This window comes from Gavialis gangeticus, unplaced genomic scaffold, assembly GCF_001723915.1.
Source record: "Gavialis gangeticus isolate Ggan-Ray unplaced genomic scaffold, GavGan_comp1, whole genome shotgun sequence".
In the NCBI taxonomy this organism is placed as follows: domain Eukaryota; kingdom Metazoa; phylum Chordata; order Crocodylia; family Gavialidae; genus Gavialis; species Gavialis gangeticus.
In genome coordinates this window covers 178,531,320-178,554,519 of record NW_017729022.1, presented here as the reverse complement: position 1 = coordinate 178,554,519, position 23,200 = coordinate 178,531,320, and the positions used below count along the sequence as shown (strand labels likewise).

At 38.7% G+C, this 23,200-nt stretch overlaps 1 protein-coding gene across 2 annotated transcripts in view; it reads left to right on the top strand.

Moving 5' to 3' along the window:
• MEIS1 (Meis homeobox 1) overlaps positions 1 to 23,200 on the top strand; it is a 163,945-nt gene that overhangs the window by 86,367 nt on the left and 54,378 nt on the right. For both annotated transcript variants that reach the window (XM_019516572.1, XM_019516573.1), the window contains exon 8: positions 2,812 to 2,957. In XM_019516572.1, the coding sequence (XP_019372117.1) occupies positions 2,812 to 2,957 (146 nt within the window). The remainder of the gene's footprint in view (positions 1 to 2,811; positions 2,958 to 23,200) is intronic.

The window sequence follows — 23,200 nt, the reverse complement described above, 5'->3', positions numbered from 1 at the left end:
GCATCAGCAAAACGAGCATAAATCACCCAGTGGAGCCTACTGCTATACTAATGAGGCTGTAAGCTTGTTTATGGACTAGCATCATTTTTATGATTATTTCCACCTTTTCAGTTTGCCTTCATTTGGCGGCAGGAGAAGTCAACTTCAGGAATGAAGTCACTGCTGACATTTTACAAATGTGGTTCCTAGCCGCTACCATGTGGTTGGTCAGTGGTTCTTCAGGTTTGTTTAGTGATCTTTAAAAATAGGAAAAAAGGAAAGAAATTCTCTGGAGACCTCACAGAGGTGAACGTATCAAATTGCAGAGTGAATGGAAATACCAAAATACACAATTGACTATTTAGACTTTCCTCTGTGGTTTTGTCCTTCCAGGATCAATTTTCAATTTAAAAAAGTAGGAGAGGTTAAACAATTTATTAAAATCTACCAAAGTATTTGGACTTAGAATAGTCTGCTGCTTTATTATCCACTTTCTTCCTTTCACTTTCCCTAACTCGTGTTGGACAGGACCCAAGTTTATTGTTTTAGGCTTTTCTGAACATGCACCAGTATTTACACTGGATTGAAAGCATTTGCTTCCAATGAAAATCTTGTCTTAGATTACAACCCAGCAGTGTAATTTCCCTCCCAGATGGGAGTAAAGTAGCTGAATTTGCCTAAAAACAGTAGGAAGAACAAACTGTGCATTAAGCCAAGGCTGTTTTTGGCTTGAGCTAATGATGTAACAGAAACCTTTTATTTGGGATAGGTCACTGCCAGGGATTGAAGGAGGTGATCTGGCTCTCGCTTGAAAGGTTTCTCCATTGTATCTACATAAGTCTTCACTTAAAAAATTCTGTTCCTAATGCTTCTGCTTTCATACAGCAGAAATAAACAGGAAAGGTTCTGGGGAGTGTTATACATGGAATGCAGAAAGCTTTTCCTCTCCTAATGGAGTATATAATTCAGGTGCCCTGAAGGCATGCTTTCAGGAATTCTTTTGCCTGAGGTAATGGGAAGCTAAGGCGGCTTTAAGGCCTTGATTATCTATTGATGCACAAAGCTGGAAAAAAAGTCATCTCTGTTGGATTATAGTAGATATTTCCATAAATTATCAATGAATACTCCTCTAGTCAGGCGCTAGGCATTGCCTACTAAATTATTCTGAAGGGGTTTTGAAATGGGTAGAAAGTGTATTTTAAAAATAAGGGTGAAACAATCAGAGGGAGGTGGAGAAAGGCAGTGTCATTAGGTTAGAAGCTTTTCATTTTTAATCAATGAACATGTAATATTTTTCTTTTCCATGTTTGCCTCTCACAGATAGAAAGTGGATTAGCCCATGGAAATTGTAAATGCTCTTGAGTTGTTTCCTTTGCTCATGTTTCTTTTATGAATTATTATTTTATATGGTGAATTGCTTCTCTGTATAAAAGCCTTTTTTATATACTGGGCTTTCACAGAATTCATTAGTCAAAGATAGCTGTTTGTAAATATGAATATTCAAGGCTAGCCTTTCATTAAGTACACAGAGCAAGTCATAAGAACAGTTACAAATTTGCCATGGTCACTAAAATACTAAAAATATAAAACTTCTAATCACTTCTTTGCATTAAACTCTGTATAACAGATCATAATGCTGACAGCCCAAAGCCCTTCCTTTTTTACTCCTAACAAAAAAGAGTTACTCTGGATTCTTCCCAGTTTGGATGACTTTCTTGACCATTCTTGCCTAGGGGTATGGAGAACACATGCTTAATTGCATCACAACTCTGTATTATTACAAAAATAGTGTTCTTGGAAGCCACGGTATTACCATTCTAGCCATACGTAGAGGATGAAAGGAATAAATTGCTATATAGTTTTGTTTAAAAGCTACTTTCAGGGTTTAAATGAAAAATATTGCACAGTTTGACCATACACTGCAACCTTTGCTTTTCTTTGAATACTAGACCCCTGGTTCATCATGGACAAAAGTGGCTGCTACCTGGTTTAATACTCCTGTTGCTAAGCTGTTAATTTGATGAGCTGTCTAAGGTCCTCTCAACTTTTAAAGAAATTCCCAGTGCTTTGTTGTACTAGTGCAAATGCCTATGGTAGTCATGGTAAACCAGTGTAAAACAGGGTTTACACGTTACCACAACTGACTTTGATAGTTACATCAATGTGGTATCCAGTTACCCCAGTGTGAATTTTCTTAGGCTGGGATTTTTAACTGTACCTGAGGGGCATGGGTGCCCAAATTCCATTGAAAGTCAATGTGAGTTGAGCATCTAATGCCTTTAGGCGTCTTTTGAAATTTCCTCTTTAACAAAGACAGAGTCGGAGTCTCACCAATGTCTCTTTGAACTTCAGTAAAGGATGCAGGGGTGCAAGAGGGTTGCTTCCAAAGTGTCTCTTCTCATTTGAGCTGTGCATCACTGAGTAGCACATGACACCACTTATTCCACATATCAAGGTGATCTGACAGAATCAACATATTGCAAACCACAGTTTGGTCAAACACCATTTTCCTGATCTATAAACACGTGGAAGTTATTTCTGTAAAATAACATGTCATGAAGAGACCACTTCTGCACCCTGGCATGTGGGGTACTTGCAAAAATCCTGCATCAAATTAGGGAAGTGGCTATGTCACTCCTGTAACTCTTCAGAATAAACCAGAACTGGGCTGAGATAATTATTCAACCCCTCCCCCACCCCTGCTCCGGTGAATTATGATGTAAAAGAATTTCTATCACATTTCAATATTCATGCCGTTTATACCCAACGTCAGGCTTTGGCCGAAGTATCTAAAGATAGCATAAGTCAAAATTTGATTCACTATATTTACAGGTGACGGCTTGGACAACAGTGTAGCTTCCCCCAGCACAGGTGATGATGATGATCCAGATAAGGACAAAAAGCGACATAAAAAGCGTGGCATCTTTCCCAAAGTAGCCACAAATATCATGAGGGCATGGCTGTTCCAGCATCTCACAGTAAGTGCATTCTAGATCACATATGTGATATAAACATGGAAAAATTGTCATAGCTTTGCTAGTAGAAAAATAAAACGGTTTTAATATGCTACTGACAGGAAGCTTGGAGTATTTCTGATGGTAGCAATTGCAGTCATTGCATTCATTGTTTGCTAGATGCCCAGAAAAAAAGCTTTAATAGTATGTTTATATATTTTGTGTTGCTTTTTAGTGTTTTGGTTTTGGGTGCAGTTGCTGAGAGGAGCTCTTCTCCAAGTTTGATTAATCAAATCTTAATAATGTTAGAGACCAATCCTGCCCTTGTTCACATGGCTGCAGCGCCTTTTGGCTTTCATGGCAGGTGCTGTTACTATGCTGCAGTGTGTACCCTTTTGCCCATTTTTCTGTGTTCTGGAGAAATTCAAAAAATAAACGGGAAGAAAAAAATTTGCTAGAGATCACAGAATATGTATTAGAGAAAGGTTTGAATGTATCTGCTTAAATGGAGAAAAACATATTTGTCTTAGGTTCTGAGTATGAATTATTGCTGTATTTAACACAAGGAAAAATATGTACTTATTTCTGTTGTCTCAGGTACCTGTATTTGTATGTGATTAGAAATTAAAGCTCCAGAAAGGTGTGCTGGGTTGAGCTTTAGGCTGCTGTTTTCATTAAGAACACTGTATCTGAGAGAGCTCCTGTTACTGATCGATGAAATGTTCCTAATACCAGCCTTCTTTTTGTCCAGCCTATGAGTATTATGTGGTGAAGCATCATCCTGTGCTCATTAATTTAGGATTTCATCCCACAGACCAATATATTCCAACTGCCCCTGTCCATGATGGAACCATGAGACACAAATAAGAAATGTTTGCATGATCCCAAAGTCTGTCCCACACTTCTGTTCTCCAAGTGCATCAATGATCCACTTCCTTGACTTCTGTAATTGAGGTGGGGGTCAGACAAGGAGCCCAATCCCAACACCAGAGAAATGGTTATGCAAATCATCCCTATTTCCCTTGCTCTGAGAGTAACCAGTAGCTGACAAGGCTGTCAGCACCAGTATCAGAGAGAGAATCCTTCCCTTCCTGCTGCACCTTGAAATAAACAAATCTTCCTGCAGACTACTGACTCCCTTCCCTGCCTGGATGGGTCCTTAGACACCTGCCAGTTGCTCCCTACCTTTGCCGTATTTTGTGCAAGGGGGATTTTTGGTGTCATGCTTTCCGTGTCTCCACAAGACCAGAGTAAAACCAGGGTGCCACTACTTCAGGAAGCTGAGGCAGCTATCACTCTGCCAGGTAAATGCTGGACCCCCATTACAAGGCTGTCTTCTCCCCAAGCCCATAGTGTGTTATATTAGTTTGGGAGCATTTGATTCCAAAATATTCCACAAATGCCATGCCATTGGAGACACTCTATCCTGGCCCGTAAGTCCAGTGGCATTCTGCTCCTCATACTAGCCTGACGTCTCTGTGCCAGTTGGCTGATGTTGTGGAACCAATTTGCATTCCCAGTTGGGAGATGCACGCTGGCAACCCTGCAGTTAGAGCAGAAAATAGTTCACTCACAACAAAGTATGACAAATACACACACCTAGTATGCATAACCCCAGCTCAAGCTGTCTTGTTCCTGACATGCTATGATATTCATTTTATTTCTATTGTCGCTACTTGTTTCCACAAGAACCTCTCATGAACTAGGTACTTTCCAACCATTGCGGTGGATGCTGCATATGCTGAGTACCTCTCCCCAAGCTGCTTGCTACAATGACCAGAGTGCCACTAGCTTGTGGGAGATATGTCCTAGAGGCCCTAACCTTCTCACTTCATAATGAGTGAAGATTGCAATCCTCAGGACCCTAGCAATAAAGGCAATGCCCTTTTCCCAGGATTGCCAGTTTAAAGATCTACCATCCAGGTATAAGATCAGCTGTAATTCTATGAATCTTTAGTGAAAAACACCTCTTTACTTGTATGTTCCTGCAACATCTTGTTGGAATCGAGGCTTGCCTGTTCAGTTTTGTAAAACTATTGGATCATACTCTTTACCTCAACTTACCGCAGACTGCATGTTATTACAGCCAAATCAAGTCATCTTAAGGTGGGACAAGAGACTCCTTTCCAATAGCAAAAGCGCTGGGATGCATTGCTGAGAAAATTAGATGTTTTAGGCTCTTTCAAGCACCTGTTATATCTGAGAGGAGCTTGAGAATACAAATTTCTGTAACTTGTTATTACATGATAAGGATGTGGTTTTTTCTATCATGGGAAGCCAGGGTTCTGTTCTTTTCTTTCAAAAGCAAGAGCCCCAGAGAACACCTGCATTGAAATGGATGACTGACTATAAGCCTGCAGAAAGATGACAGTGAAGTGTGTTGATGCTATGGAAAGAGTCAGCTCTGCCTGGGCTATGGCTGTAGAAAACTGCATCTCACAGGCCATATTAGCAACTAGCCTCATTGCATCCTGGACTCTAGAAAACCAGATAATCCAGTCCAGTAACTCTTCCAGATATGGGTAGGCTTTTTCCACCAGTCTGGATACCCTCTTTTTTGAAAGGAGGTAGTCATTGCCCTTGCTAATCTCAGGTACATCCAACAGCAAACTAGGAATCTAATTCTTTGGACAAATTCATAGTTTCATAGGGACCTCATCTGGTCATTGAGTTCAACCCTCTGCCTAGGCAGGAAAGAGTGCTGGGGTCAGATGACTCCAGCCAGATGCCTATCCAGCCTTCTCTTAAAGACCCTCAAGGTAGGGGAGAGCACCTTGGAAGCCCATTCCAAATTTTGGCCACCCATAAAGAAGTTTTCCCTGATATCTAGCCGAAATCTGCTCTCTGTAAGTTTGTGACTATTGTTCCTTGTTACCCCAAGAGACGCCCTTGTGAACAGAGCATCTCCAACCCTTTGCTGAGTTTGTAGGTGGCCACAAGATCACCTCTCAGCCTTCTCTTGCGGAGGCTGAAGAGGTCCAGGTCCTTCACCCTCTCCTCATAGAGCTTGTCCTGTAAACCCCTAACCATACGAGTGGCCCTCCTCTGGACCCCCTCGACAAAGAAACAAAAGTGCCCACAAGTTATAATTTTAGGGGAATTATCGAGTGGTATTAGTAATATTCAAGAGCGATCGTTTATTCCACCAAAAAGAAGCATGATTACTGATGCATTTCTAAGGAAAAAAATTGGAACGTAATATTCGAGCCCAGCTTAAAAGGCTTCTGGGTATCTGATCATCACTTGGTTCAGCATTCTCTATAAATAGAAACACCAGGGCTATGGCCTCCCAAATGCTTTGGACTTTACTTGCAAACTAGAAGACCATGTCCATTCACCCCCCATCCCATGAAAAAATCCTGTTTTAAGAATGCCCAAGTAAAGATCTCAGACCTGCAAACCTCTCTGTTTCCCTCGATAGCTGGAGGAAATCAAGTTATTTCTTAACAATTAACACTGACAGAAATGAGCTGGAATGAGAACTGAAGACAAGTTCAAACGTTTCTCAGGAGAAAGCAGTTTCTTTTGGCTAGCACTTTGTACACATCTTTGGGCTGCTTACCCAATCAGTTTGAAACCAGGATAAAGAGACAAATTGAATCTAATTCATCACTACAGAATGTTACAGAGGTAGAGTCTTCTTTTTTTATTTAAGCGTATCCTGACCTATACCTGAAATATCACAAGACATCAGCAGTTACCAGAGTCCTGGCTATCAACACAAAGTCATCCAATTTCCTGTAACTCTTGAATCACTGTTTATAGACTGTCTAAGAAAGGAACTGAACTTCTTGGAAATCATGTAAGAAAATAGAACAGACCACCAACATGGATCCTTCAAAATAAACTGGCAATTAAAAGAAAATGATTACTTCACAGATCTGTGAAGGCATGACTCTCAAGGCTGTTCCATCAGAGTCTAGGTTTGATGTTCAGTGCATGGAAACAGTACAAGTCTTAACAACCATCTGCAGGATCACTTAAGTGCAAAATAGGGTCAGGCACTCTCTTCATGGGAGAGGAGACTGATTTTTGTTGTTGTGCCTAGAAAAACTCCTGGGGGAGAAAGATCAGGATTATGAAAGATGAACAAGCAACCTGATGAATTCTTAGGCTTGATGCTGACTTTGAAGAGACTGTGCATGCAACATCCAGTACAGGTCAAACAGGATGAAGGGACAGATACTAGAGAACATCCTTCTGCATTTGTCTCCAGGAATCTAGCACCTAATGAAAGGTGGGATGCCTAAATGGGAGGTGAACACCCAACCTGGATTGCACAGGGAAGGACAGCTGCCTGATCCAGAGAGTTAAGCCTGTTCTAGTGGTGATGGAGAACTGACTTGCCAAGCCTCCATGCATAGTAAGATTTTTGAAACACCTCTGCATTCCCACACAAACTACAAGGAGGAATAGGCAGAAGAAACTGTGGAGTCTGGATTTTCACAATAAGAGTGATTTTTCATAGTGGCAATATTAGTGATGTGATATCATTAAAATGCACTAGAATAATTGTTTTGAGTAAAAACAAAAGGGGGAAACACAGCTAGGCTGGCAGTATCGGTGCTCAGTGTATGGAACACTTGAAACAGGAGTTAGATCTGAGTTCTGTCCTCAGCCCTGGTAACTTGTAGCAACATCATTCCATGGCCATGCCTTAGTTTCTCCATCTGAAAAATGGAGGGGATAAATAAGTGAGCTACCGTTAGAGAAGAACAGCACTATATAAGCCTAACTACTGTTATATTAGTAATAACACACACATAGAAATATCCAGTATTCCAGTAGGCTGTTGGCAGTTCCTAATTGGGCTGTTATCTGAAAAAATCTTTTAAAAGATAAAAACTTGCTTACAAATATAATATTAATACATATGAATGGCACAGAATTAAGCAAAACAGACAGTAATTGATGTGTCTGTCATATTAATGATTAATGGTCAGAATGATTTGAAATAAACGTATAACTATGATTTTTAAAAAGTTTAGAAGTTGGTTTAATTTCTTCTTTGCTCTTATTATATTTTAAAATATGCTGAGGCTTCCTCTGTGTATAGTCTGGGACCACATTTCCTAAGGTTTGCTCTTTACTTGTCATGTTGCTTTTAGAAGTAAACTTTCTTTGTTGAAGAAAATTCCAAATCAAGGCTTTAACTCCTTGGATTCCATGTTCACATAGCACTCCTCCAGCAGTGTCATTCAGCAAATCCCCATTAATTTTAGTGATGCAGCAGGACTGACTTGATGTATGTCCAAAGGCCATGCAAGTGCTGTCTTCTCTGGATGTAGGCTGTGAATTCAGGAACACTCAAGGGGATAAATTAATCCAGATTGTCTATTTTTTTTAGAATAAAGAAAAATTGGAACACCAGTAGCTAAAACTATTAAAAATAGTGACCATGCTGACAGTTTAAGACTAAATAACTTTATTTTTAGCAACTGGTATTCTGACTTTCGTGTTTACTTTTATTAAAATTCCCCCTTGGGGTAGCTGGCTGATTTTCCTATTACTTGAGCTAAGCTTACCTGTGCATCTTGCTGTAATTTACCTGAAGAAGTATGTTAAATAATCTCATGTAAATTGTGTTGTGTGTGAAATCCGCTATTAGGAAAATACTGTAAATCTGAGCTCCAAAAAAAGTGCATAAAAACTGATGGCGTGCCAAATTTGGTAGAACGTATCCAAACCACAAGTGACCTTAGGCAGTGCAAACTCAAAGATAAGACTGGGATTTGAGTGATGTCATCTGATGACATCTCAGTTTTTTATCTGAAACTTACGATGTTTGCCATGGTTCAAAGTCAGAAAGTTGCATCAAGCCTCATGCATGATGCTGTAAGACATAGCAAAATGTTATATACCCCAGATTTTATTTTTGGAACTATATTATGCCATCAGTTTTAAAGCAGAACTCCTCATGAATCAGATGGCCTGGCTGCAAGTGAAGGTTGCAGAATGAGGAACTGTCCTGAAAAAAATAAGATGGTTGCCAACCCCAAAACAAAAAGAGTTCAATTTTGACCAAGGCAGGTGTAATTTCTACTTCAAGCCCCCTCATTTGTCCATCCCAACAATCCATTCTTCCAATTTAGAAGTTAAAAATGTTTTGTGCATACTTTTAATCTTGTTGTGAAGACACTGTACTCTTTAAAGCAAGGATAATTTAAAAAGCTGGAAATGAAAGCCTCATTTTGGGGATTACACAATGTAATTGGTTTGGTTATATGATGAGTATTTGATGATCTGCATGTTTATCATCTAATCAGGAAAAAAAACCCCATAAAATTATAATCCCAAAAGATGTTTAATAACAATTTAAACTATTGAAGGCTTTGTTTAAGCGCATTAGGGGATTATAAACTACAATTTTTTAATGGTGCCAAGAGGTAAATTCTAGGATTTCAAACACCTTTTAAAAAGCAAATTACCATGATTTAAAAAAATGATGGCCCAAGGATTTTCTCAGTGTAAATCCCATAATTAAATAATTATTTTAACTTCATTTTAAAAAGTTTCCTGAAGAGTTTAAATTTTGCTAAAATGGGAGAGTAGGCACATATTTAGTGTCCTGGACTCTGTCTAGTAAAAAAATGTTTTTTTCCATTGTTATGTCTGGGATTTGCATCTTAACTGATAACACGGCACAATTATGATAAGTAACAAATATAAATATTAACATCTTTTTAGAAATAATTTTCTTAGCAACAAATGTAGAAGCAGATCTTTTTTTGGATTATTGAAAGATTCACTTTATAATCAGAATTAGACCAGTTAAGGAGAATGTGTTTCTTTTTGAGCGTATTAATACTGATAAATTATTTACCACAATGGTTAAATGCAATATATTTTACGTATATGTATGTGTTTTTTATACACAAGCTATGTATGTGTGCCTGTATGCACACATATATAGCTTGTGTATAAAATATCATGTGCACTCTAACATTCCATGAATCTTCTGATGCTTGATAGTATAATATGAGTTATATTTCAATATATTACCCTCAAAGTCTTTTACTTTTACCCTATATATAAAAGCCTCCCCTTTTATTTAACTTCATTGTAGACAGTGCAAAGAAAGTCCAACTTTCAAGTATGCAAGCCTTCATAGTGCCAGGTGTCCAGGATTCACAGATATTTTTAACTTGAAAGGGCAACACCTGAGACCCCGTATTCCTGCACAGGATGACAATGGCAATTTTAGCCTTAATGAATGAAATTATCCTAAGGATCAATCAATCTGATATGTCACAAAGGACTGAAACTGAACTGAAAGATCCAGCAGAGACAAGACCATAATTCTAATAGCTTAATGCAAAATTAACTTCTTGGTGCTGTATCAGCTCCACAGTTTGGTGAGGGATATTCTGGAAAAAAATAAGGAAAAAGCCAAACTTTTTTTTATCTTCTACGTATATGTTGCTGTTGACCTGGGCTTAGCTATATTCCAAAGGTATTACACTTTTTGCAATCTAGCTGTTGATGTCTGCTTGCTGTCATTATTTCAAGTTAACAGTTTCTATGAAGGCTGTGGACTGTGTCCCATCTGGACAAAAATCTCATACTCCAGACAAAAGATCTTAGATTCAGTCATGATTCTACAGTTCTGAGAAACAGTGCCCCATAGATGGTTGTTATATGTGAATTCAACTAAGTTGCCTGTACAGAGGAAAACATACTACAGATCATGCGTGCTGGATCACAGATGAGAAATCCAGGAGTTCTAATTAATTGGTATGAAAAATGGATTCTATAATTGGTCACTTCTCTCCCTGAAAATAAATTCCTTTTGCCTTCTACCCTAACTGAGTTTAACAGGCTGTTAGGATATTTTTACAACCACAAACTATGTGACAAATAACCTCTGTCTTTAGTTTCTCATAGGTTTCAGAAATAATGATGACCTGTGAAAACAGTTTGGTTGAAACCAGAAGTTGAATAGGTTTTGGACTGGACATCCATCGCCGTGAAAACCTATCTTATTTTGTTGCATATTTTCCCCATTTTTATCTTGTAGTAACTGTATTACCTGTATTAAAATCACCATAAAAATAAAATAATTTGAATTTCAGAATAGTTCAGAGAAATAGTTTGGCAATTACTGTTAAATAACAAATATACTAAAAAAAATGTTAGTATCTTAGCCAGAAATTAATGAAATAAGGCAAATTAATTGGCTAAATTTTCCAGTATTATTCAGAATTATTCAGTAGTCCTTTGTTCTTGGTTCATATTCTAATACAGCTGCTACAACAGAGAATTCTTGAAGGTATCTATATCGATCTTCAGACATTAAAACATATTAGCGTAATTTTTAAGCCTGACTCTCTTGGCTACATAACTGGCAGTCACTTTTTAAGGAATCTCTTGAAGCACCAGAATAAGCTAGTAACAGGCTTAATCAGGTCAGGTACAATGCCAAAATGTGCTGCACTACAAGAGGCAGGAAGGTATCTCTTGAGATGCGTTAGTTTGCAATGAAAGATAAACTCTGTAGATTCAGATGTGATATATAAGTTGTGTACACTAGGGAATCCCTTGATTCTCTAGCCCTAATTACATCAGCTGTATATATGTATAAAGAAGTCTTAAATTAGTGTAATTCACACTTATTGCCATTTCTTTAGAATACAAGGTAAAGTAGCTCACATCTTGTTTTACTTACTATTTTTCATTGGAGCTGGCCAGAATTTTTTTATTCGTGCAGAAAATTTAACTTCTTATTGAACCCTGTCTGCCCCCCACCCCCCATTTTAGTTTCATAGATGGTAGGTTTTCAGGTTTATTGTCTAAAAGTTTGTCATGGCAAACATCGTAAGTTTGATATTAAAACACTAAGATGTCATCACTCACATCCCAGCCTTATCTTTATTTCAGTTTGCGTTGCCTCGGGTCACTTGTGGTTTGGATACATTCTACCAAATTTGCCATTCTGTTTAGTTGAAAACCTAGGTTTTCATTAAATCAATTTCCATCACAACAGTTTCAACAAAAAATGTTTGACTGGCTCTTATTTTTAAATATTTCATTTTCTCCCCATATAAATTACTCTGATTTAGGGTTCTTCCTATGTAACTAGAGAGAACGTAAGTAAGTAGAAGGGAGTGTAAGACACTACATCACTTCCTCACTTGGGACTAGCATAATTTCATAGAGGATTCTTTGTACTTCAGTGGTATTCCACTATCTTCAGTTAGGTGGGCTGCAGAAGACTTATAACTGCCGAGTTTGTTTCATGAACTGGAAACTTCTTCCAAAAAGAACACCTCACACTGAAGACATTGCATTCATTCTCCTTTCCTTGTTACTGACAAACCATCTTTTGGTACATATGTACAATATTAGGATACTAAAATTATTCTTGTTTTTTTTTTTAAACCCTCTTTTTCAAAGGATGCAAATAACACAATTGGGAGGTTGTAGTATAGCTGCTAACATAGGATAAAAAATGTATGAGGCCCACAGTGATAAAATGGGAAACAGTTTTTAGAAGTAGAGAGAAAGAGGAAAGAACTGATAAGAAGAGGTGTCTTTAGATGTCAAGGGGGTCCTGTGGTACATAACACAGTCAAGTCACCTTTGACAAAATGGAATAATTCACACAGGTCTTACATCTACACATAAAGTTAAAGTGACGTGGTACACCAGGGTACACTGCTCCCGGGCTCAGCATCTACATGTGCACATGAGACAGCAGCAGTTTGAGCTGGGACAGAGCAGCCCTGGTTGGCAGCAGGCTTTGGGAATCCGCCCCAGGCTCCAGGTGGTGGTGTCAAGGGCATGAGAGTGTTGAAACTACAGAGCCATGTGGTTGACCCCCCAGGCCTTGCCAGCCTGGGGCTGCTTTACCTGGACTCAAAGTGCTGCTGTTTTGGTCAGTGTCCACATGTGCATTTTAGCACAGTAAATGACTCTGCTGTAAGTTTGTACCGTCTCTGACATTACTATCTTATGGCGGAGTTAATTAATTTACTGTCCTCAAATACCATGTACGTGTAGATGGTGATGCTTTACCGCGGAGCTAATTAGTCAATTCTGCAGTAAAGCGCATGTGTAGATGCACCCAGGGAACACCTTTGGAGCCGTACAGTCCATATCAACCAAAATCTGCTGGCCCTTTGGGATCCCCAGGTGATATCTGCGGTCCCACTGGAATGCAAATGTATCCTGATTTTGGATCAGTGATTAGCAGACCCATTGACAGAATTTTAGTTGCTCATTTGCCTTGGGCTCAGAGGGGATTCTGACTTTGGCACCCTAGGACAATTGTGGAAAAGAGGAAAAAGCTTGATTTTACAGTTGGGTTCCTTTACAACTGTATTTATGTCAGATACATAGTATTTATGTATCAGACACCCTTGGTAGAGTTTTCTCTTCGTTGCATATGGAAACCTAGCCAGAGAGCTATGTCTCTAATTTGCTTTACAAAATTTCAGGGAACTAACTATACAGCTACAATTGTTCACTAAGCTGGAATCCAACTGTAGTTTCTTTAGTGCAGCAGGTTGTGAGCCCAGGAGGGCTGTTAACTGCAGCTTTGGGGCAGGATCATTGTGATGCTGTTAATAACAAGAATCATAAGATTCTTCTGAATAAAATGCAATTTTGGTAATGTTTTCATAAACAGTAGTAATGGTGGCATTTTAGTAAGCAGTGGCATTAGTCACATGAAAATTGCACCACATTGGCTTTTAAATTACTCCACCTGTCTGTATGAATAGAATTTTCAATGTAGAAGCACACAGACAGCTGCTGCTAATGTTTTCTTCTCCCTGTGCAGATAATGCTGGCAAATCTACATGCATAAAGGGCTGGTTTGTGATGTAAAATGGTACCTGACCTACTGGCTCTGGTGCTACAAAAGGAACAGCTTTAATTACAAATGATTGTGTTTTAGTTTTGTACTTGTTGATATAAAATGTCTTCCTGATCGTAATGTAACCTCTAGTTCATTTCCACTAGCAATGTTATACCCTCTGCAATTATTTTCAAAATAATGTGTGATCCTTGTTCTTAAACTAGAAACCTGTCTTGTTAGCATTCAGAAACTTAGTAAGGACCTAATTTTCTTGGTCCAGAGTGCTCTTTGGGTCCATCAGCACCCTGTAGAATGGGGCCCTCTGTGAAGGAGAAACTGTTTGTACTTACCCTGAAGTATTATTCATCAGTTAATGTGATTTATTTTCAGACCTGTTCCCATTTGCAAAAAACTAGATACAGTACACTGGTGCCCAGCATCTGGAAGTCAAATTCTGCACTAAGTTATGCCCTGTGAAAAACAGCCTTGCATTTGGTGGTGTTACCTGGAGTGTAAATTAGGAGATGATTTGGCCCTAACAATGCTGCCCCAGACAGTCATCTGTTACAGATGACTGATATTTAAACTTTATTAATTGCTGTGCAGAGTTACGGGGGTGGAGGGGAGAGGGATTTGTATGATTCTAATCTCTCAAGGTTATTAACAAAACATTGTGATATTGGCCAGTGAGACTCATGCGCCAACCGATGCAATTTTACATTGTTGATATTGGTTTAAATGACATGTTTGAATAGATTATGAGGCTGCTTTTTGTTCTGTGCTCCTGATTTTTCAGACGTACCTATTGCTTGCTGGAGAAAATGCACAGAGACTTGAAAAGGGTTAAAGGCTATAATGGTACCATTAAAAATACAGCTTGCCAATGAGCTATTTTGTGAGACTGGTATAAATATAAGATACACTTGTCTGGCTCATTTGCAAGCATTCTTTTTTGACTTCTTTCACACAACTGGTGTTTTTGTGTTTAATTTAACAAGAAATGAGTAGTAAATGAAAGCTGCTGCCTGAAATCCCACTGTGAGCATGCTTTGCACTTGGCTCCCCAGTGAAAAGGCAATTTGTGAAATTATGTGATAGAGTAATTAGATGAAGCCAGGGCTTCTGATTGTTGCCATGCTTATGTGGTGAAGGTTTGCTGGGGGAAAAAAACGGATTATTACCCTGGCAAGTTGGCTCAAAGCTTCTTCATTTATTTGTAAACAGAATATTTAGTGACCGCATAGGAAGTAGCTGTAATCACCAGCTCGTAAAGAAACCACAGCAGAGCTTTTGGATTTTTACAGAGTGCTCATGTAAAATTTAAGCTGGGAGGCAGAATCCCTGTTAATGTAATTAGGATCTAATTTACCACCCCTTGCACACAGATGTAATAATGTCTAGATATTTATTCTATCTTTAAGCACATTACATATACCTCAGTGCAGCAGTTACTGAACAGAAACAGGTGTGAGCACTTTCCTGATTCATTTTTACACTGTAAACACACAGCGATTTAAGGGGAAATATTTACCAAAAAATGAGGGGAAAGAATGTCTGCAAATGAGGCAGTAATGGACAGTTGCCCTTTATGTACTGATGGATTTCTCAATGGTTAAGTAAATTAAAGCAAATGCTAGAAAAATCAATAGGCTTGCAGAGTCTTGGTTGTGCCTCATAGACTTCAGGACAGAATGACAGATGTGGTGCATATGACCCATTTAAGTATTAATGCTTGGGAAATTGCCTTGCGTGCAAGGTTATAGGCCTAGAAATATTGTTATATTAAATTACAGACAATAATATTTTTAAGTATATGTGGAATTTATATGTTTCAGTTTAGTTGCTCTTATGTGTTACATTTGTCCTGGAAGATTAGTTGCTTAGCTGTTCCTATGGTACAGTAAATCTAAATCAGTTTTAAAATGCTCATGGAGTGAACTGTCTCGCTAAGCTGTAGTTGAGAGTCAAGTGTGTTGCACAGTGCAGTGATATGGCGACTGTGTTAAATAGTACATAACTAGGCAGGGAATGTGTTAACTGATAAATGTTGCACTGAAGTGAGTTGCAATTAAATATCATTTCACTATGGCTTTTCAAATACTCAAACAGTTTGTGCAGTTCATGGACTGGACATTGAATCAGATTCTTCTGTTTGACAAAGCAAAAAGTGAGATATCGCTAGAGTGAATGTACAGCTAAAGAAGGGCTAAGCAAGTAATCACCAAGTTAAATCTTGCTCACCTTTCTTATTCAAGATTCTTTAGAGTTGTTCTGTGAGTGAGAACTGAGATGCTTTGATAGGCCAACGAGGTTAGAATACTTCTAAAAGGGGAAGCATTGACAGTCAAGACATTGGTTACTTCCTGAGGTATGGCAGCAGGGAAGTAAACAACGTGAATAGCCCTACTTAAGTGGTCCCTTGAAGGAATTGTGTAAAAATAGGGTAGATTTATGTACTTGCTCATTCAGTGCCCACAAAAGGGCAGAAAGGATGTGACAAACTCATGGACCATACCAGTTATCCTGAGTTTATCCCAAATTTCTATATGTGAAAGTAACAGTGCATAAATATTTATGAGCCCATGTAAGATACATGTTGGGTGCATCTACACATCACCCTATGTCGCCATAGCGACACGCTACATCTCTGTACAATGTACTACATTGTCATAGCGATCAATGAGTCTACACGTGACTGGCAGTTACTTCACTGTAGTGGCACCCTCCGTCATTTTAGTGTACTGCTACGGTGAAGTAGCAGCTAAAACTAACTGTGTGCTGCATGCATGATGCAATACGGGCTCTTACTGTACTGTACTTTAGTATTTCTTTTTGGAAGTACAGCGCAGTAACAATGTCGCCATAGGGCAATGTGTGAATGCATCCATTAAATAGGGTTTTAGACCATCAGTAATGTTGTGTGCATATGCTTTTCCTCAAAAGAAAATGTACAGATATATTTCTGCCAGGCATGGATGCAAAATCCAAATATTCCTTCATTTTAATAAAACTTTTCCTGTATTTATCAATTTTCAGTTTCCCATTTTTTTAGTATCTTCCATAGATAATATGATTTGATTTGTTTTGTTTTGTTTTTTTCCCCGTCGCCAATTTCCACTCCCATTTTCTAAAAATGGGAGAATTCGATCAGGAATGAAACAAAGAATTTTTACTGGGCCAAAGAACTGCACACCACTACTGGTAGCTCCTGTAAAATGATGACATTGCAGAAGGACAGATTATTACTTTTGGGCCTGTTGAGAATCTATTTGCGTATTCAGGATGGATGAGAGAGAATAGTCCTGAAGGCTGTCAGGCCTAGGCTGTGTAATATGGAGCTGAGTGATGACAGAACCTTGTCATTTGCCCACATCTAGCTTCATTGCTATGGTGACAATATGCAGTGATGAAAGTTATCATTAAGGTTCGGACAGCATACTCTATGGTTACTGTAGCCGCCAGCCTCTTTGCTGCAGCATATTAGAGCCGATAGCCCTTGGTGTCAGAATAGCACCAAATCTCTAATGACAGAAACTATGCACAGATTTTGGATACATGGTGAAATTGCTTCTAGCATTGTTGCCAACCTTGGCAACTTTTTGTGTCAGTGACAGAAAATTGCCCTTACTTTCCTAGTCATTTTTATATACCTCATTAGTCTCAGCAATTGATTTCCTTGATTTATTTTATGTGCATGACAAATAAATTAATAATATATTTGTGAGAAGTCCATTTTTTATGCACTTGCATTTACATTTCTGTGTCACATGACAGTAATAGATCCAAGCCATTTTCATTTTGGTTTGGATACAGCAAGTCTACTAATGAGTGTTTACGTGATAACTGCTTTCTGGAAATACACATTTGAGGGGGCCTCAGGAACTGGGTCATTTGTTTTTGTCCGGACTGTAAAGGATCAAAGGTCACTGGGAATCTAGAAGCCATTAGTCAGTGACTGTTCTTAGCTAGATCCCTAGGTTGTCAACTCACTAGTCACCCATGGCAACCTGGGCAAGATATGCTGTCAGTGACTTGGCAGGGAGCCTGCTTTACTTCCAGATTGCATAGATAAGAAGTGGAGCAACTGCTCTCAGAATTGCTATAAAAATATGCTGACATAAAATCTACATTTGAAATACAGTATGTGCATTTCCTTGCACATCTTTGTTATAAAAGTCATGGGACATTTGAGAACACGATTAGAAAAAGAGACATTGGCTTTATAGCAATAATTTTGCACTTTTCATCTTTAGTCCTTGCATTTTAAATTTGCAAACTCAATTTTAGTTTAGTGGCAAATGGCACCTCAGAAAGAAGAGTGTTGACTAAAATGTTCTTCCACACTTGTAAGTATAAAGTTCACTTAGGGAAAAAAAAACTTCTGGTATTACTTATTTTATTTGAACAGATTGATTTTTTTCCTATGATGTTAAAGTATATTTGGCAGTAATACCTTTATCCTTATTAGAAGCTATGGCAAAAGACATAGCTGCTGAGTTAATTCACTCAGTTTACTTCCCCCATTGAGCCCTAATGGGTCCCAGTCCCCACCCCTTACAGTGAAAACATCATCAATTATAAGGCTGACAGGAGCCTGGGACTCAGTGTAAGTTGCTCCTTGGGGTTATTCATCTTGGACCAAAAAATACTGGCACTCAGCAATATTCATCACTTCCACCTACATAACATGCTTGAGTAAATGGTGGGATGAATTATCAAAGGAAAAAATAGAAAAAAAAGATTTTGAATCCATCTCAGGCAAGTTAGTTTGGTCTTGAATAACAGGAGAAATTGAGTCATCAGCCAGCTTGCTATTTGGAAACTTTACATTGTAGTTTAATGTTACAACCAAACCTGTAGACTAAATCATGCTTCAGCTATAGGGGTCATGGTATTCTTCCTCATGGCCTGACCTAAAATGCTTCTGTATTATTGCACTGTACAGCTGAAATAGGGGCTGAGTTTGTCTCTTGAGGTTGATTTTTCACTTCTGGTGGGACTGATTCATGTAAACTCTGCGTGTATCAGTCTCTAGGTATGTGGTACCGTGTATGCAATTCTTCATAGTTTTTTAAGCATTTACATATCATTTATGGTGAAGCATGTGACTGTATTTATATTTGACATTATCTGCTTTGTTATTATTTAATGTATTATTGTTAATATTATATATTACATATAATTATTGCAAGCTGCTTTGAATTTATTTTGAAAGAAAGTATTTCAGGTGAAATCTTCATTCAAGGTCACAAAAGTACTCTTTAGCCCAAGGGCTTCAGTAATAGAAATTAAATGTAAATTAGATTAAATTGTTCTTTATTTATAACAATCTGAAATATTTACTTTCCATAGATATAAAGTGTTTATGAAACAGGAGGGAATTACCTTTACTATATACTTGGGTTTGTTTCAGTTTGTGCAGTGGTTAAATGTTTGTCTAAATAAATACAGATTACATAGAGGGCTTTATCTTGGGTGCTGGCACTAGTTATTATCACACAACTTCCTCCCTCTCCCTCCCTTCAATTGTTAGTTGTATAAGATGACTTAGCAAGCATAATTTACAACTGATAACCTTTGAATGTTAGTTCAAGGAACCTGTACCATAGTAACAAAAATCATGCAAGCTGTGCTGCAGCCTATTAGAATGAGACTTTGCCATAATGCTGATTTACAGGAAGAGATATTTGCCAAGCTTTATGCTCTGGGAGCCAGACTTGAATTAGGTCTAGACTAAAGTGACCAATAATTTTAATATTTGAAAAAGAGTAAAAGACGTCAGGTAGAATGAACTCATGTATATTTCCCCTGAGTCATCCCTCTCTCAGTTGGAGGTCTTATTTTTAACTTTCTTTAAGAATGGGAAGCTGTAATGTTTCACTTGGACAAATTGGTTTAGCTTTACAGTTTGGAGTTGAATTGATCTTGACACAGCACTAGAAGAGGCTGCTATTGTCATTTTTGTTTGATGGTAAATGATATACACCTGACCATAGGAAATAAAAAGACACTGCAAAATAATGGACAGCTTATAGTCCTACATAAAAAGCTCATGGCTTTGTGTAGCAATGAAATCAAAATATTATCCTTTCGAAGCATGCTTATTGAGTTTGTAAGAACTACTGACATGCAACCATGCCAAGACAGGAATAAAGGTCTTTGGGGTCCTTTAAACATGGATTCCAAAAAAAGAAAGTTAAAAAAAAAAAAAAGAGTCCCCATTCAATACCGCAAGGCAATGTCATCACAATGTTGGAAAGCCAACTCACAGCTACTGGGTTATTGCGGGCATTTCTGCCCTTGTCGTTTGGATTACCACTGTGCCACGCGCGCAGTTACACAATGCATAAAGGCGAGGGTTATTTCTAGGACAGATAATTGAACATTAATACTCGTTGACATTGTCGTAGGAATGATATGTCAACCTGACAGGGCCTATGTGCTTACATCTGCTGATTGGCTGCAGACGAAGGGTATGTTTGTCAGATCAGACCTGGGGCCTCACTGCAGTGGAGCCAAGGATGATACAGCCATTAATCATGAGCTGCCATCTTGAGCTCAGATACCTTCTATAAAACATTTATCATGTGCATGCACTTTTTTTTGATCTGGCTTAGAAGAAGTGTATTTTTTGTTTGTTTCTGGTACAATGAACTGAACAATAAGCAACTTAATATTATGTATGTCTTGCCTGTATGTTTCTGTGGAACTATTTTTAACTCACATAAAACACTGGTGGACAGATAGAAGTAATTTAGAGTGGGACAATGTATGATCAAGTTTAGATAGTTTAATTGTTAAGAATTGAAGGACACAAAAAATAAAGGGGAAATGACATTGTTGTGATGATTTATTTATTTTCTGTTGTCAACAAAACCTTCTAGGCAACTTGTTACAGATAAAGCAATTGTATTGCAATCATATTCTTGTCCCTACTCCCCCCCAAAATCACACAAATGGTGCCTTTCAATATCATTTACAATACATCTTTAAAGAGCTTAATTCCTTTGTCACAGCATTTCCACAGCCACACTTTACTAAAGACGTAACCATTAGAGAAACGAGAAGCAGACGGAAAACAATTACAGAGGCCTCTGACACTTGAGTCAGTTCTACTTTCTTAAAATAGGGCTAAACACCATGTTTGTAATTTCTCATGTATAGTTTTGCCCTGCATAAAATGTTATAAAATAGGGCCCTGGAGAACATCCATTATCACATTTTGGTTAACATCACAGATTTTAAAATCCCAGTTGCACTGAAGCCATGAAATATAGCTTTCATCTGAAAAGATCTAGTTTCTCTTTGTTATTAAAATAAAGGAAGCCATTAAACAAAATATATGCATATAATAGTGAAGTTAATCATTTGGTATCATCAAAATGATAGAATTTTACATTTTTTTAATTGGAGCAGTCATCTTAGAAAGGTTCATGTATAGAACAAGATCAAATGTGCCTGGTCTCTCTCTTACTTTATGACTTGTTAATAGTGACATTTTTTTTGGTCTTTAGCTACTTTCATTTAGGTCTTTGTAAATGAAAAGTAGAGTGCTGTTCAAAAGAAACATGCAGGTTTTTCAAGCTTAGTATTGACAAAATAAATTAATTGATTATGTGTTATTATCTTCATGAATTATTAATAGACATCATATTGTAAATGTGCTGAAAGCTACATTACATCTAAATGCTTTTGCTTCAAAATTCATTGATTGTCTATTTTATGGTGGGAGCTGCATACTAGTGTAGGACTCTCTTGGTATGTCTGGCCCCTGACTGAAAACCATTCAAGACAAGAACCTGCAGACTACATTCTCTGCATTGGAGTTCTCCAGCTGCTTTCCCAAGTTTCTTTAGATAGTTAGTTACCAATACAGCACATTTCTTCTGGGAGGGTGCGTAGTGGGAGCATTGCCAATGCCCTTCTGTGGAACAGTTAATTGAAGATGATCATCTAGGTCCTGATCTTCCAGAGTCTCATGCTCTTTGTGACTTTATACACTAGGGGTGGAATTCTCTTGACCTCCTTGCAGTCAGTGGGAATGTTGTGTTGACTGCAATAAAGCCAGGATTTCACCATAACAGTAATTCAAATGATTTTGTTGTAACAGATCATGGTGCCTAAAGCTAAACATGCACATATGACCTTGCCAAGTAAGGGCTCATCACCCTGAATCTTTCACTCTTAGGCCACTTTACATGTTACATTTATGCCAAATTTAATGTGTTAATTGTGGCATAAATGGCAGGGGTGCTAAACATGCACCAAATTTAAGGTGCTATAAAATGGCAAATCAGCAATAAATATGTTCCATATATAATATAGAACATTTTTACAAATTATTTATATGGTGCCTTAAATTGAATGTGTGGCATGTCGGGTGTGGTCACTACAGCTGGGGCTGGTCCCAGGGCTACACTGGGTCAGGCTGGGCTACATACACCAGGCTTTCAATTTGCTAGTGCAGGGGGAGCCCAGGATGATATCCACTGGCAAGCAAAAGGGACACAATTGGGATCTGATTCCTGATCCCAAAATTGTACCTCCTGCTATGTACATGTGGGATTGAGGATCAGATCCCAAGGCACTTTTTAATGAACATCTGTCAGGTTACTTAGGCTAAGTACAGACAGTCAAAAAGCCTGAGGCTAAATTGATTCAGTCTTTGCAGATTAGTCTAAAATGCAGAGATTAAACTGACTAACAAGTGAATAGACATTTAGTTTTGATTCAAGAAATGCAGCCAGAAGCCTGGAGGTGCTACAGCATGGCTCTCTGGCATCTAGCCAGCATGGGCTGTGTGCTTGCTTCCTCTTCCTGCTGCCCCTAAGGTCTCTGGTTAAATCAAGTTCAAAATGGCCACTCAATTTAAACTTAGCTCATTTCAGTGCTGACCTAGTCCCAGTGACCAGCAATCAGTCCTAGTGACCGGCAATCAGTGTAAACCTGTAAGTGAACAGAATTTCTATGTACACAAACCAGTCTAAAAATTGCAGAACCCAGTTTAAGATAAACCTGGATCTGTGTAGTATGAAACTTATTTGATTTAGGTCAAACCAGTGCATGGAACTTCTGTGCAGTTTCCCTGCACAGCCCTGGGGCTAGGAAAACCCAGTCACTGGCAGCAGCCCCAGGGATGCTGTTTTCACTCCTCTCCCCCTTCACTGGTCTATTTTTGCCCTTCCTCCATCCCCTCACCTCTCAGCCAGCGAGCCCTCTCAATCCCCATCCCACAAGTTGCTTCAGGTGCAGCTGTTTTTATCAGCATTCGCCACTGCCAGAGCTGAGCAAGTTGGTCTGGCCTGGGGGCCAGTGGCAAGGATGGGGGTGTAGGTTCACGGGGGGGGACCCCACCCCACCCACCACATCTGCAGGTCATGCCTGCTCCCCCATCCCTATCAGGATGAGCCTGCCCCCCTACCCTCCACCCCATCCGTGGGATGCACCTGCCTCCCCGCCCACAACCCCA